Genomic DNA, 16,895 nt, shown 5'->3' with positions numbered 1-16,895 from the left:
TCTTGATCCCAGAGCTACAAAACTGCCCGTGGATATTACACTGAAATTTCACTATAATCCAGAACGTTTTTGTACTGCTCTCTCATAACCATTGTAAGGCATGTATGGTATTCATCAAAAAGTAAGATTCTACTGTGACATGCTAAGTAGTGGGTGGAACTTATTGTCATTGTTGAAATTCCTAGACTTAAAAGCAAATGATACATGCTCCTAAGTTAGTCTTTAGAAACTATTTGCGATACTTTTGATGGGATATTTACTACTTGCTTTGCATTTTAATTTTTTATTGTATTGTCACTAAAATGGTAAATACTTATAAGATAGGACTTAGATCCTGAAGTTAGCCATTGTCTAAGTAAGTGTAGCTAACACTGGAAATCAAGTTCTTTAAAAACACACACACACAACTATGTAGGAAGACTGTTTAAGTATTTTAAATATTCTAGGTTATGAAAAGCTCTTGGACACAAAATAGTATCAGAATTAAGAGTTCTAAAATTTTACATTAAAATTTTCATCATTCCAATTTCAAGTATTTTAAAATAAAGTCAGTTTTCTCTTTGTAGAAGGTGGGTGAATGAATAGATAATTTGACTGATTGCTCAAAGAAAATTAACTAGAAAATTTATTATAAATTCAACTAAATACTACAGAATTTCTTATCTTTTGTTTTTAATATTACAGTTCCAGAAATTCAACCTTAAGAATGGTTTTGATCCTTTTCTAAGGAATATAAGCAACAAAACATCAGTCAGTAAAAGGAAAGACCAAGATATGTCCAAATATAGAAACACTTCAAGTGCAGAGATTATAGAGCATGAAGACCAAGATCCTCCTTACCCAACATACTCAAAAACTGCAACACCTACTAATAAAACCTGGCCCTGTGATCCTGGTATCACCACAGTAAAGACTTTAGACACCAAGACTAAGTTAAAGTCAGCCTATGATCCTGATTTCATCACAGTAAAGACTTTAGACACTAAGAATAATTTAGCCTGTGATCCTAACATGACCACAATAAAGACTTCAGATACTAAGAATAAGTTAGAAGAAAGACTACCAAATGTATCTCTACCTAATTTTGAAGGAGAATCATCAGTGACTGGAAATGTGAATACATATCTCCTCTCAAAATCATTAAGTCTTACTCCCCACCTAGAAAATTTAAAGCAATCAATGGTGCTCAAGTCAATTTTAAGTAAAAATCTGCAAGACCTAGCAGATAAATTATTTTCTGAACCAGAGATTCCTATGGACCCTGAAGCAAGAAAGAAAAGTCATAGTTCTCCACTTCTGAGTATTCATGATGGATCACAAAGTAGTTTGGAAAGTAAAGTATTTGAAAAAGTCCAAGATTCAAATATCTGTCTTCCAGAAAAAGACATGGTACATTCAAAGTCTCTTTTAAGACAAGTAACTAAAGATATTCTTGCAGATTTACTTGAAAGTGGACCATCACTTGAAGATGGACCAAGAAATTCTCCAGAGGTAGGAAGAGCACGTGTTTCACCTCCAGGTGATAAACACCTGGAAGCTGATGAGATCAATTTTCCACTTACAAAAAATAATCTCCAGAAGAAGCATTCAAAAATTGAAGTGTCTAGATCCAAACCAGGTGTAAGTGACATTGCAAATGATTATGTTATAAAGCAAATATTCACAGCACCTATCTTCTCAGAGTTGGAAATAGGAGAGAAAGAATCGAGTGAGACACCAGTAAATTTGCAGAATCAATTACCCACAGCTTGGGAGAACTTATCTTCAAATATTCTACTTCATTATGAAGAAATTGATGATGAAATAGAATTGCCACAGGCCAAATCTGTCATAAGCCAGATAATACAAGCATTTCCTGTAGATACTCTTTTGGAATCTGGGATAATCAAAGTGATAGAGTTAGATAAAGAATATCAGAAGGGTTCTGTACAGGATACAGAGACAGTCTTTGCTGAAGAAGAGCCAAAGTATTCCACAGAGGATTATTCAGAAACCCAAAGAGGAGCAGAATCTCTTTCAGAGAAGAATACACTCCTCATTCCCAAAGAAACCACTTCTTTTAATAGCAATGAATATACGGATGAAGGTCAAAATATATCCCTACAAGATTCAAAATATCAGTCAACACCAGATAAAAAAACAGATACACTAAATAATAGTCAGAGGTTGAATAGAGAAGAAAATGATCTAAATTCTGCTTTAGAAAATTTAAGTAACTCATTAATGGGTAAACTTAATGACTCAGATGTAATAATGTTAAAATCCTTTTTAAAACATATGTTTAAAATTTTTTTCAAATATAATCAGTCTGAAAGAAGACAACCAGGGAAAGAATTAGAAAGACTAATTCACCATCCTTTTCCAAATAACACAGAAGACCTGGAAGAAATTAGAGAGAATTTTGATAAAATAGATAAATTAGACAGAAAACCTATGTTGAGTCCAAAGCTGTGTGTATTTCTAGAAGAACTCTCGGAGTCAGAAATTAAAAATTTAAAATCTGAACTAAGTAAACATATCCAACATTACCTTGTAGAAAGACTTTCAGAAACTGGACACATCACCAAAGAAGACTTACCAAAAATATACCAAAATCTGTATTTGATGAATGAGAAAGTGGAACCAAAAGGGCAAAATATTTTTCTGGAAAAATATTCAGAAACTATAAAAGAAATCATGTCTTTTGTAAATAATTTTAATCATCATTTCATAGATAAACATTTGGAAATAAAGCTAAGATCTTTCTTAAATGAAATTCTCCAAAACTATTTCCTAAAAAACCTTTCAGAAAGCAGTTTATTTAGAGAGACCGAATCTGAGACTGTCAGCTCAAACATGTCTTCTCTAAGAACTAAAAGTGCTTCTGTATCATTTCATGAGTTAGGACAAGATATTTCAAGGGGGAGTTTTGGGAAAAGACTTGACTTAAACATGAAATACCCTTTAAATAAATCTCTGCAAAACTATCTTATAGGTTTATCAGAAAATGAACTATTAAATCTAAAAGCTGATTTAAGCAAACACTTCCAGAGCCTTTTTATAGAAAGACTTTCAAAATCAGGACTAATCACAGAAAGGCAATTAGAGGGGCTCAACCAGCGTATAAATTTGATCAATTCTAGTTCCATACCATTAAAATGTATAAAGCCAGATTTATCTTCTAGAAATGAAAATCAATTTATGGAGGAGAATTCAGAAAAGAAAAATAAATATTCAAAAATTATTCAAAAAACTACTCTACAAAAAGTTCCTGAGGGGAGACTTGTAGAAACAGAACTAACCAAAAAGAAAGAAAAGGAATATTTTTCCTTACAGAATATTGAGGAAAATCCATCAATAATTGGGGAACAGAAAAGATACTATCCTAAAGAAGGAGCCAAACCTCTGAGATTAATTAAAGTACAACCTTCTTTCATCAGAAATACCCAAGTGATTCCATTAAATATGTCATCAGAAAGACTTACAGACAAAGTGCTTAAGAAACAAAGGAAAGAACATGGTTTCATGCAGCTTCCTCGAGCAGAAAACTATTATTTTAAAACAGAAATTCAAGACTCAAAAGCAACTCAGTCAAATATTTGCCTTGAAAGGACACTAAAAATGAAGTCCCTTGAAAAAAGGGAGCATAATCTCTATAAACTGATGGCACAGGAAAAACCGGAAGCAGTACTGTCTTCATATCCAAGAATTCCCAATTACGAAATGTCAAGTGAAAATGAAGAACATATATACAAATACACTTTTCCTTCCAGGCAGAATAACATTTTAAGTTATTTCAGTTTAGAGGTTGGGGAGAAATCAAAGCTAGAAGACCAGTATATTCAGAGGTTGAAAGGAAATAATAATAATAATAAAAAACATCTAGTAACATTGGCACAATACAAAAAATTACATACTCTTTCTGTACAGACAAATGGAATTTGTAATGAAAAGCATGCCAAGTTCCCTGAATCACAGTCGTTTAAATACAAAGGTGTGGATGCTGAGAAAAACTCAAAACCATCCCTCTTCCCAGAAGTATTAAAGAGAGAAAATCTAAAGCTCAAGTTCCGAAAAGAAAGAGACCATGGCAACAAACAAAAAAAGTCCTTCAGCAAGATGGTTAAGATACTACCAGCCTCACTGCCCTCTGCGAGAATTCTAAGGAAATCTGTTCCAAGGACATTGCTTCACTGGACCGCAAGAACAACTATACATGTAATACTGTCTTTCTAAATCTTCTCCTTTTGCATTTGGCAAAGTTTGTCCATCATCTGCTTTAGGGTGTGTATGTCTGTATGCAAGTATGTGTGTAACCTTTGTTGTCCCAAGATACACAGACTGTCAAACTTACAAGAATTCTTTTGACATTCAAATTCACCTCACCCAGATCGAAATGAAGTCACAGAAGCAAGGGACTGCCTTTGTATGAAACAGATAAAGGGCACTGCTTCTGGAGCATGAATCAGAAAAAGCCACCCTTTCCTCCAGGCAGACTCGGTAGAGGGCCGCAGGCTAGAGCCAAAGCCCTGAGCCCTGTCTATGGAGAACTGGCTGAATCTCAGCTATGACTCAGCCCTAACCCCGGGGGCTGCTGGGCTAGCACAACCTATACAGCTCTTGGCAGGGGCTCTGTCCCATGGAAACATAGCTGGGATTTTGTTTTCGTGCAGATATAAGTATGAATAGTATTCTTCAGATTGCTAAATTATCTTCGTTTCAGTAAAGATATTATCTGCCGGTCATCCTGATAAGTATTATGGATATGCAAAATTTATAATCTATTGGATTATGAATGGAAAAAAATTTTTTTCAAAGATTTTATTTATTTATTTGACAGAGATCACAAGTAGGCAGAGAGGCAGGCAGAGAGAGAGGAAGGGAAGCAGGCTCCCTGCCAAGCAGAGAGCCTGACGCAGGGCTCGATGCCAGGACCCTGGAATCATGACCTGAGCTAAAGGCAGAGGCTATAACTCACTGAGCCACCCAGGCACCCCATGAATGAAAAAATTTTAATTTGACTTCACAAGTCTCTTCTATTCCCATTGCCCCTCTGCTCTATAATGGGCTGAGGAACTTAGGAATTTAAATTTATTAACAGAAAACAATTATGAAGGTAAACCTGCTACCAGACATTATACAAACCATTCTGAGGTTAAAAACTAGAATGGAAGGGACTTATTTTACTTTTCTGGACTACTGCTATTCTCTGTTTGTGTATATAAATAGGCATGCCCCACACCTGGGAGAACTCATAAATCCCAAAATGACATTGCATTGATAATTTGATGTGCATAATCCTTTGAGTGAGAAAAATAGTTCCAATTTAGAACAGTTGCTTTGAATTTGCTTTCTGTAGTACAGCAAATATTTAGCTTTAGTAAATAGTAAAATTAGTAGCCGGAAAAATATTATCATTTTAGCTTATGCTCTCAACTTTGGATTTCTCTTTTCTATTTAAATTTGGTAATTTAGTATTGAGTGGTGTGTGTGTGTGTGTGTGTGTGTGTGTTTTGTACACATAAATGTGTGTATCCGCTAGGAACAAGAGGTAGAAGATGGGTTCATAGTTCTGGGAACCGACTTTCTAAAGTTCCTTTAGACAAATTGAATCTTTAATGTCTGTTTTCCAAACAAAACAATAAATTGTGTTTGTATTGTATAATACGAGATCATATAGCATCTCAGAAACTTTATCTGTCCTAAGAGTGGGTAGGAGAGATAGAGTTATCCTTATTTTCCTCTGTTAAACCAACAGTCCCTAAACTTTTCTCCCCAGTGAAGTTGACAAAAGAGAATTGAATGGTAGGAGGGCATTTTTCAGATCCTCAGAAAGACTGGCTCATCTGATTCTTTTCTAAAATCCAGGAATCTCCCAAAGGAATCAAAGTAGAACACAGAGAAACTGATCTGTAGGAGCATCCAGAAAAGTAACCAGTCGTGGGAGGCGCCTCCATGCCCTCCTATTGGTACTCTAGTAATCAGTTATTTCATCTGTGAAACAAGAATTAGGTATTACTCACCGAAGTAGCAGAAATTCCCTTAATAATGTGGCTTACCTAATTGTTGCCTGTACCTAAAAGGGGAGAGGGAGAATATTTTCTTGCATTTTTGCAACCCAGGCAAAGATGTAAAGTAGGTACGACTTATCTCTAGATTCTTTATACCTTCATTTTTGTAAATCTTTCTCTTTTTTAAAGATTTTATTTATTTGTTTGACAGACAGAAATCACAAGTAGGTAGAGAGAGAGAGGGAGAGGCAGGCTCCCCTCTGTGCAGAGAACACAATGCGGGGCTCGATCCCAGGACCCTGGGATAATGACCTGAGCTGAAGGCAGAGGCTTTAACCCACTGAGCCACCCAGGCGCCCCCATATTTGTAAATCTTTCTTGCTGCCCTAATTCTCAGCCCTGTACAACCTCCCCCCACCCTCCAATTCTGTTAATTCATTCCCACCTTCTCTCTAAATCAGAGTAGTTTTTTCATTTGGTGTGGTCATCTCTGCAAAGTGTTAAGGGACAAGATGCTCATACTGCAGAATAAACTAGCTTAAACTAGTTTAAGAATGATTAATAACTCCATACCCTCGTTGGGGTAATTGTAGGTTATTATAGGTTTATTATAAAACAGAACCATATTATATAAATTTGAAAAAAGAAAAGGAAAACAAAGCCCATAATCCCACCACCCTAACCCAACCATCTTCTTTAAAAATTTAAAGAATTTCTTCTTTAAATTTTTTGGTGTACATCCTTCCAGTTATTTTCCTAAATGTTTTACTTCTTTACTCTCAGATTGTACATAACAATTTTTATTACTTTAATATGAACAGTATAACTCTCTCCTTAGATGCCAGGCTATGAGTGTGTGAAAGTGTATTAAAGAAGATGTTTATTAACTTTAAAAGAATGAAACTTTGGATGATATGAAGTATGAATCATGATTTATATTGAGGGTTGCAGAAAATATAATTTGGAGAATTCTAGAATAGGCAGACTGCCTTTAGGCGTCTGACCCTTAAGGACCCCTCTCCTAAGTGTTTCTGGTTTCCAGCTTCATATCTTCTATCCCTAGTAAAATAACAGATCCATTGAAACAACAAGACTTTTTTTTTTTTTTTTTAAAGCATGGTTTCTATGATAGTATCTAATAGGGAGCATTAGGTGTTGGGTCTGAATTTGGGGACTGCCTATAAAATATTTAATGTGAAATGCCAATAGAGTACTATCCCCACCTTAAAAGACCACCAGAGACGTGAGTCAAAGCCAATCAGCAAGGGTCGTTTATTGCAGGTTCAAACCTGGACCTCTGCGGCGCTCGTTGCCGATAACGCCGAGAGGTCCAGAGCTGGGTTGGTGCAGGATTTTTATAGACAGATACAAACAAGTTTCGGGTGGGGCTGAGCTGATTGATTGATAGTTTGAACAGGCATACTTGGCGTCAGTGGATTGGGTCAGGGGACCCCGCGCGAAAGCAGACAAAGCAATCTTACAGAAGCAGAACTGGCCGGTTAGCCCACGCATGCGAAAAAAGCACTACCAGGATATTGAAGGCCTGGTTACTTATCACGTAAAGACAATGGGGAGTCTCCTGGTGGAATGTTACATTCCTGCTATCAAGCATCCTTGTTAATGAGATTTAGGTTTAGAAGAAATTGAACTTTATTTACTTTTCCTTCTACCTCCGCCTCCTTCCATTTTCATGGAGGGGAGGGTGACATTAGGGCTTGAGGAACTGAGTTCTGTGTCCCTGGAAATTGGACTATTGATAAGGTAACTTCTTTGTTGTAAATCTCAAGGACATTTGCAAACCAAGGGAGACTCCCACCTTGCAGGACTGTGATCTCTGCAAGTTAACTATTTATCGTTTTATGGCAGTCAGGGGTGCCTGAGGAATGCTACACATATGGAGGGGAGCGGGTGTAGGGGGGGTGCAAGGCGCCAGCCTTTGCTTTGTCCTCAGCCAGCCTCCTGCTCCTTCAAATGCTCTCATTCTTTGTCTTTAACTATTGATATTCTACACTTGAGTTCTTGTAAATTTAAAATGTACTTTTAAGAAAACTAACTCACCAACCTGATCTTTTATTTTACTATTTAGGATTGTTCGGATAGATTTGAGGATATACCCGTGACCTCATTTAAGCATGTTGAGCAAGCAAAATCAAGAGCAAGGCTTTTAGGAAAAAGCCCGGATGATAACCATAATCACTTAAAACACTTTGCAAGACCAAATACCGCTCCAGAGGTTCACAAACGGCGAGAGAACTACAACGGAAAATTAACAAGTCCTCGAATGATTTCAGCAGGCTTAGTTCACATAAATGATGCAATCCCAGATTATGAAATCCAGAAAATGAGGCAAAAAAAGAAATTAAAAGAGAATATTGAAAAGTGTTCGCTCATCTGTGATATTATACAAATGTTAAAAGTTCAGAATAATATCTAAGGCCAACAGTCAATTTCTCCAATGAACAAAATGGTTTGGAGATCTGTCCTTCTGTGTGATAGATGTCAACAACCAAATTTCAACTTGTTAGAACCATTTTGTTTTAATTAAAATGAAAAAGAAGCACTTTTGATGTAAATGTGTTTTTGTTTATGAACCTTAGGGAACAGAGCAAGAAATATATATTCAGTTCATATCTATTAAGTGTTATTTCCCAGCTTTTCCCCCTTTTCACTATATAGCAGTATCACTCCAGTTGATAGTTCTCTGATTTCCCAAATCTTTGTTATTCTCTAAATGATTCCTGTCCACCCAGTTCTCAGAGTCATTATTTGCCATTACTTATGTTTAGCCATTTGTTATGAATATACTCTTATACTTCAGCTCTAATTATACTATAAGACCCAACAGTATGTCATTTTCTGGGCTTGGAGAACATCTCTTAATTTCAGTTTCTGATAGTACAACTTTTACACTATAAATAAAGCTAATCAGATTTTTATAGTAATTCCTGAGATGACTCCTATACTGAACACTTTGAACTTACTCAAAACACTATGAAAGGGCCTCTTTAATAGCACAAAACATAGGAAACTACATAAAATGGTAGAAACTACATAAAAATTAGCAAAATCAACAGAGGATTTAAATCAGAGACCTCCTGGGACATCTGGGTGGCTTATTCGGTTAAGTGACCCAACTCTTGATTTTGGCTCTGATCGTTAAGGTGAGGATTATGAGATTAAGCCCTGCATTGGGATCTGCGCTGGGAGAATCTGTCTCCTGCTGCTGCTCCTGCCCGCCCCACAATCCCTCTCTTTAAAAAAAAAAAAAATCAGAGACTTAATTGGTTCTACTCTTTTTTTTTTTAATTCAAGTGTAATTAACAGTATTATATTAGTTTCAGGTGTATAATATAGTGACTCAACAATTGTATGCGTTACTCAGTGCCCATCAAGGTGAGTGTACTCTTAATCCCCTTCACCTGTTTCACCCATCCTCCTGACCCACCTCCCTTCTGGTAACATTTGTTCTCTATATTTATGAGTCTGTTATTTTTTTTTTGTCTCTCTTTTGTTGTTTATTTCTTTTGTTTCTTAAATTCTACGTGAGTAAAATCATATGTTATTTGTCTTTCTCTGACTGACTTCTTTCCCTTAGCATTATACCCTCTAGATCCATTCATGTTGTTGCAAATGGCAAGATTTCACTCTTTTTTATGGCTGAATAATATTCCTCTGTGTGCGTATCTGTGTATCTTCTCTATCCATTCATCTATTGATGCACACTTGAGTTACTGGCACATCTTGACTATTGTAAATGATGCTGCAATAAACATAAGGATGCATATATCTTTTCAAATTAGTGTTTTTGTATTCTTTGGGTAAATACTCAATAATAGAATTACTGGATCACATGATGATATTTTCAATTTTTGAAAAACCTCCACACTCTTTTCCACAGTGGCTGCACTGGTTTGCATTCCCCACAGTGCACGAAGGTTCCTTTTTCTCTACATCCTCACTAACACTTGTTATTTCTTGTGTTTTTTATTTTAGTCATTCTGACAGGTGTAAGGTGATTTCTCATTGTGATTTTGAATTGTACTTCCCTAATGATGGGTGATGTTGAGCATCTTTTCATGTGTCTATTTTTGGAGAAATGTCTATTCATCTCCTCTGTCCATTTTTAAATTCTTTTGGGGCTGAGTTTTATAAATTCTTTATATATATTTTGGATATTGTTTTATTACATATATCGTTTATTACATATATCGTTTGTAAATACCTTCTCGCATTCAATTGGTTTATGTTTTGCTGACAGTTTCCTTTGCTATGCAAAAACTTGTTATTTTGGTGTAGTCCCAATATTTTAATTTTGTTTATTTCCCTAGCCATAGGAAACATATTAGAAAAATATTTCTACAGCTGGTAGAAGTAATTTCAAAGAAATTACTGCCTATGTTTTCTTCCAGGAATTTGGTTTCTTACAGGTCTTACAGTTAGATAATTAATCCATTTTGGGTTTTTTTGTACTATGTAAGAAAATAGTCCAATTTCACTCTTTTGCATGTAGCTTTCCAGTTTTCCCAACCCCATTTATTGAGGAAACTGTTATTTTTCTCATTGGATATTCTTGCCTCCTTTGTTGTAGATTAAATGACCTTTAAAGTATGGGTTTATTTCTGGACCCTCTATTCTGTTCCATTGATCCTTTTTTTTAACTTTCAAATTTTTATTTAAATTCAAGTTGGTTCACATATAGTGTAGTATTTGTTTCAGGAATAGAATTTAGTGATTCATCAGTTGCATATAACATCCAGTGCACATTACACCAACCGCCTACCTTAATGCCCTTCAACCAATTTCCCCTTTCTCCCACCCCTATATTTAAGAGTCTCTTATGGTTTGTCTCTCTCTCTGTTTTTAATCTTATTTTTTCTTCCCTTCCCCTGTGTTCATCAGTTTTGTTTCTTAAATTCCACCTATGAGTGAAATCATATGGTATTTGTTCGCTGACTCATTTCGCTTAGCATAATACACTCTAGTTCTTTCCACATCATTGCAAATGGTAAGATTTCATTCTTTTTGATGACTGAGTAATATTCCATCACATGTGTGTGTGTGTGCGCGCACACACACACACCACTTCTTTATCTATTCATCAGCTGATAGACATTTGTTCTCCTTCCATGTTTTGGCTGCTCCACTGATTTATGTGTCTGTTTTTGTGCCAGCACCATACCATTTTGATTACTACAGTTTTGTAGTATACCTTGAAACCTGGGATTGTGGTTCTTCCAGGTTTGTTTTTATTTTTTAAGACTGGTTAGCTATTCAAGGTCTTCTGTGGTTCCATACAAATTTTTGGATTATTTGTTCTAGTTTTGTGAAAAATGCTGTTGGTATTTTGATAGGGATTGCCTTAAGTTTGTAGATTGCATTGGGTAGTATGAACATTTTAACAATATTGGTTCTTCCAGTCCATGATCAAGGAATATCTTTCCATTTATTTGTGTCATTTCCAGTTTCTTTCATTGATGTTTTACAGTTTTCAGAGTAGAGACCTTTCACCTCCTGGGTTAAGTATATTTCTACATGTATTTGGTTCTTTTTGGTACAATTGTAAGTGGAATTGTTTTCTTAGTTTCTCTTTCTGCTACTTCTTTATTAGTGCATGGAAATACAACTGATTTCTGATATGAATTTTTATCCTGTGACCTTACTCAATTCATTTGTCAGTTCTAGTAGTTTTTTGGTGGATTCTCTAGGGTTTTCTTTTTTTCTATTATTTATTTTTTTATAATTTTTTAAGAATTTTTATAAACAGGGGGCACCTGGGTGGCTCAGTGGTTTAAAGCCTCTGCCTTCAGCTCAGGTCATGATCCCAGGGTCCTGGGATCGATCCCCACTTCGGGCTCTCTGCTCAGCAGGGAGCCTGCTTCTCTCTCTCTCTCTGCCTGCCTCTCTGCCTATTTGTGATCTCTGTCTGTCAAATAAATAAATAAAATCTTTAAAAAATATATTAAATAAATAAATAAATAAAATTAAATAAAAAAATTTTTATAAACATATAATGCATTATTAGCCCCAGGGGTACAGGTCTAGGAATCACCAGATTTACACACTTCACAGCACTTACCATAGCACATATGGGGTTTTCTATGTATAATACCATGTCATCTGAAAATAGTGAAAGTTTGACTTCTTTACCAATTTGGGTGCCTTTTATTTCTTTTTGTTGTCTGATTGCTGTGGCTAGGATTTCCAGTAACATGTTGAATAAAAGTAGTGAGGATGGACATCCTTCTTAAGGATGACATTAGAGGGAAAACTTAGAATTGAGTGTGATATTAGCTGTGGGGTTTTCATACATGGCCTTTATTATGTTGAAATATGTTTCTCTAAGATTAATTTGTTGGCAATTTTTATCATGAATGGATATTGTACTTTGTCAAATGCTTTTTCTGCATGTATTGAAGTGATCATATGGTTTTTATCCTTTTTCTTTTTAATGTGATGTGTTGGTTTGCAAATATTGAACCACCCTTGCATCCCAGGAATAAATCCCACTTGATTGTGGTGAATGATTTTTTTAAATGTATTGTTGGATTCCATTTGTTAATATTTTATTGAGAATTTTTGGGTCTATGTTCATCAGAGAAATTGGATTTTGTGTTTTTTTTTAATACTGTCTTTATCTGGTTTTGAAATCAGGGTAATTCTGACCTCATAGAACAAATTTGGAAGCTTCCCTTGCCCTTTTTTTTTTTTTTTTTAAATAGTTAGAGAAGAATAGGTATTAACTCTTCTTTAAATGTTTGGTAGACTTCCCCTGTAAAGCCATCTGGTCCTGGTCTTCTGTTTCTTGAGAGTTTTTTGATTAGTGATTCAATTTCTTTGCTGGTAACTGCAGTGTTCAAATTTTCTATTTTTCCCAATATAGTTTTGGAAATTTGTATGGTTATAGGACTTTGTTTATTTCTTCTAGGTTGTCTAATTTGTTGGCATATAATTTTTCATAATATTTTCTTATAATCCTTTGTATTTCTGTGTGGTTGGCTGTTATTTCTCCTCTATCATTTTTGATCTTGAGTTGTCTCTTTTTCCCTTTTGATGAATCTGGCTAACAGTTATCAGTTTTGTTGATTTTACAAAGAACCAGCACCTGGCTTCATTGTTCTGTTGTATTTTTTTTTAAGTTTTGACTTCATTTGCTTTTCTTCTAGTCTTCATGATTTCCTTCCTTCCAGCAGTTTTGGGTTTCATTTGCTCTTGTTTTTCTAGGTATAAGGTTAGGTACTTTGAAACTTTTCTTAATTGTTCAAGTAGGCCTATATTCTATAATATTCCCTCTTAGAATAGCTTTTGGTGCATCCCAAAGATTTTTGAACCATTGTGTTTTCATTTACATTTGTCTCCACGTATATTTTCATTTCTTCTTTGATTTCTTTGTTGACTCATTCATTGTTTAGTAGCATGTTAATTAATCTCCATGTATATGGTTTTTTTTTTTTAAGATTTTATTTATTTATTTGACAGATCACAAGTAGGCAGAGAGGTAGGCGGGGGGTGGGTAAGTAGGCTCCCTGCTGAGCAGAGAGCCCGATGTGGGGCTCTATCCCAGGACCCTGGGATCATGACCTGAGCCAAGGGCAGAGGCTTTAACCCACTGAGCCACCCAGGCACTTCCATATATATGTTTTCTTTACTCCCATATATATGTTTTAAGAGTCACTTATGGTTTGTCTCCCTCCCAATTCCATCTTGTTTCATTGATTCTTCTTCTACCCACTTAAGCCCCCATGTTGCATCACCACTTCCTCATATCAGGGAGATCATATGATAGTTGTCTTTCTCTGCTTGACTTATTTCTTATATATGTTTTTTTTCCTGTGATTGATTTCTACATTCATAGTGTTGTGGTCAGAAAGATGTATGATATGATTTCAGTCTTTTAAATATGTTGACATTGGGGCCCCTGGGTGGCTCAGTGGGTTAAAGCCTCTGCCTTCGGCTCAGGTCATGATCCCAGGGTCCTGGGATCGAGCCCCACATCGGGTTCTCTGCTCAGCAGGGAGCCTGCTTCCTCCTCTCTCTCTGCCTACTTGTGATCTCTGTCTGTCAAGTAAATAAATAAAATCTTAAAAAAAAAAAATGTTGACATTATGGCCTAACATCTATTCTGGAGAATGTTCCATGTACATTTGCAAAGAATTTTTAGAAAGAAATGTTCTGAATATATCTGTTAGATCCATCTGGTCCAATGTGTCATTTAAATCAACTGTTTCTTTTTTTTTAATTTTTTATTTTTTATAAACATATATTTTTATCCCCACGGGTACAGGTCTGTGAATCACCAGGTTTACACACTTCACAGCACTCACCAAAGCATATACCCTCCCCAATGTCCATAATCCCACCCCCATCTCCCAAACCCCCTCCCCCCAGCAACCCTCAGTTTGTTTTGTGAGATTAAGAGTCACTTATGGTTTGTCTCCCTCCCAATTCCATCTTGTTTCATTGATTCTTCTTCTACCCACTTAAGCCCCCATGTTGCATCACCACTTCCTCATATCAGGGAGATCATATGATAGTTGTCTTTCTCTGCTTGACTTATTTCGCTAAGCATGATACGCTCTAGTTCCATCCATGTTGTCGCAAATGGCAAGATTTCATTTCTTTTGATGGCTGCATAGTATTCCATTGTGTATATATACCACATCTTCTTGATCCATTCATCTGTTGATGGACATCTAGGTTCTTTCCATAGTTTGGCTATTGTGGACATTGCTGCTATAAACATTCGGGTGCACGTGCCCCTTTGGATCACTACGTTTGTATCTTTAGGGTAAATACCCAGTAGTGCAATTGCTGGGTCATAGGGCAGTTCTATTTTCAACATTTTGAGGAACCTCCATGCTGTTTTCCAGAGTGGCTGCACCAGCTTGCATTCCCACCAACAGTGTAGGAGGGTTCCCCTTTCTCCGCATCCTCGCCAGCATCTGTCATTTCCTGACTTGTTGATTTTAGCCATTCTGACTGGTGTGAGGAGATATCTCATTGTGGTTTTGATTTGTATTTCCCTGATGCCCAGTGATATGGAGCACTTTTTCATGTGTCTGTTGGCCATCTGGATGTCTTCTTTGCAGAAATGTCTGTTCATGTCCTCTGCCCATTTCTTGATTGGATTATTTGTTCTTTGGGTGTTGAGTTTGCTAAGTTCTTTATAGATTCTGGACACTAGTCCTTTATCTGATATGTCATTTGAAAATATCTTCTCCTATTCTGTCAGTTGTCTTTTGATTTTGTTAACTGTTTCCTTTGCTGTGCAAAAGCTTTTGATCTTGATGAAATCCCAATAGTTCATTTTTGCCCTTGCTTCCCTTGCCTTTGGCGTTGTTCCTAGGAAGATGTTGCTGCGGCTGAGGTCGAAGAGGTTGCTGCCTGTGTTCTCCTCAAGGATTTTGATGGATTCCTTTCGCACATTGAGGTCCTTCATCCATTTTGAGTCTATTTTTGTGTGTGGTGTAAGGAAATGGTCCAATTTCATTTTTCTGCATGTGGCTGTCCAATTTTCCCAGCACCATTTATTGAAGAGGCTGTCTTTTTTTCATTGGACATTCCTTCCTGCTTTGTCGAAGATTAGTTGACCGTAGAGTTGAGGGTCTATTTCTGGGCTCTCTATTCTGTTCCATTGATCTATGTGTCTGTTTTTGTGCCAGTACCATGCTGTCTTGATGATGACAGCTTTGTAATAGAGCTTGAAGTCCAGAATTGTGATGCCACCAACTTTGGCTTTCTTTTTCAATATCCCTTTGGCTATTCGAGGTCTTTTCTGGTTCCATATAAATTTTAAAATTATTTGTTCCATTTCTTTGAAAAAGATGGATGGTACTTTGATAGGAATTGCATTAAATGTGTAGATTGCTTTAGGTAGCATAGACATTTTCACAATATTTATTCTTCCAATCCAGGAGCATGGAACATTTTTCCATTTCTTTGTGTCTTCCTCAATTTCTTTCATGAGTACTTTATAGTTTTCTGAGTATAGATTCTGTGCCTCTTTGGTTAGGTTTATTCCTAGGTATCTTATGGTTTGAGGTGCAATTGTAAATGGGATTGACTCCTTAATTTCTCTTTCTTCTGTCTTGTTGTTGGTGTAGAGAAATGCAACTGATTTCTGTGCATTGATTTTATATCCTGACATTTTACTGAATTCCTGTATAAGTTCTAGCAGTTTTGGAGTGGAGTCTTTTGGGTTTTCCACATACAGTATCATATCATCTGTGAAGAGTGATAATTTGACTTCTTCTTTGCCGATTTGGATGCCTTTAATTTCCTTTTGTTGTCTGATTGCTGAGGCTAGGACCTCTAGTACTACGTTGAATAGCAGTGGTGATAATGGACATCACTGCCGTGTTCCTGACCTTAGCGGAAAAGCTTTCAGCTTTTCTCCATTGAGAATGATATTTGCGGTGGGTTTTTCATAGATGGCTTTGATGATATTGAGGTACGTGCCCTCTATCCCTACACTTTGAAGAATTTTGATCAGGAAGGGATGCTGTACTTTGTCAAATGCTTTTTCAGCATCTATTGAGAGTATCATATGGTTCTTGTTCTTTCTTTTATTGATGTGTTGTATCACATTGACTGATTTGCAGATGTTGAACCAACCTTGCAGCCCTGGAATAAATCCCACGTGGTCGTGGTGAATAATCCTTTTAATGTACTATTGAATCCTATTGGCTAGTATTTTGTTGAGTATTTTCACATCTGTGTTCATCAAGGATATTGGTCTATAGCTCTCTTTTTTGATGGGATCCTTGTCTGGTTTTGGGATCAAGGTGATGCTGGCCTCATAAAATGAGTTTGGAAGTTTTCCTTCCATTTCTATTTTTTGGAACAGTTTCAGGAGAATAGGAATTAGTTCTTCTTTAAATGTTTGGTAGAGGGGCGCCTGGGTGGCTC

General features: G+C 36.2%; 1 protein-coding gene across 1 annotated transcript in view; it reads left to right on the top strand.

Moving 5' to 3' along the window:
• C2CD6 (C2 calcium dependent domain containing 6) overlaps positions 1-8,545 on the top strand; it is a 111,943-nt gene extending 103,398 nt beyond the window's left edge. Inside the window, exons 15-16 of the mRNA XM_032354439.1 lie at positions 685-4,197; positions 8,077-8,545. Of these exons, the coding sequence (XP_032210330.1) occupies positions 685-4,197; positions 8,077-8,424 (3,861 nt within the window). The 3' untranslated portion in view covers positions 8,425-8,545. The remainder of the gene's footprint in view (positions 1-684; positions 4,198-8,076) is intronic.
• The last annotated feature ends 8,350 nt before the right edge of the window (positions 8,546-16,895 follow it).

This window comes from Mustela erminea, chromosome 8 (assembly GCF_009829155.1).
Source record: "Mustela erminea isolate mMusErm1 chromosome 8, mMusErm1.Pri, whole genome shotgun sequence".
NCBI lineage: Eukaryota > Metazoa > Chordata > Mammalia > Carnivora > Mustelidae > Mustela > Mustela erminea.
The sequence above is the reverse complement of the archived record's forward strand: the minus strand, read 5'-3'. Positions and strand labels throughout refer to the sequence as shown.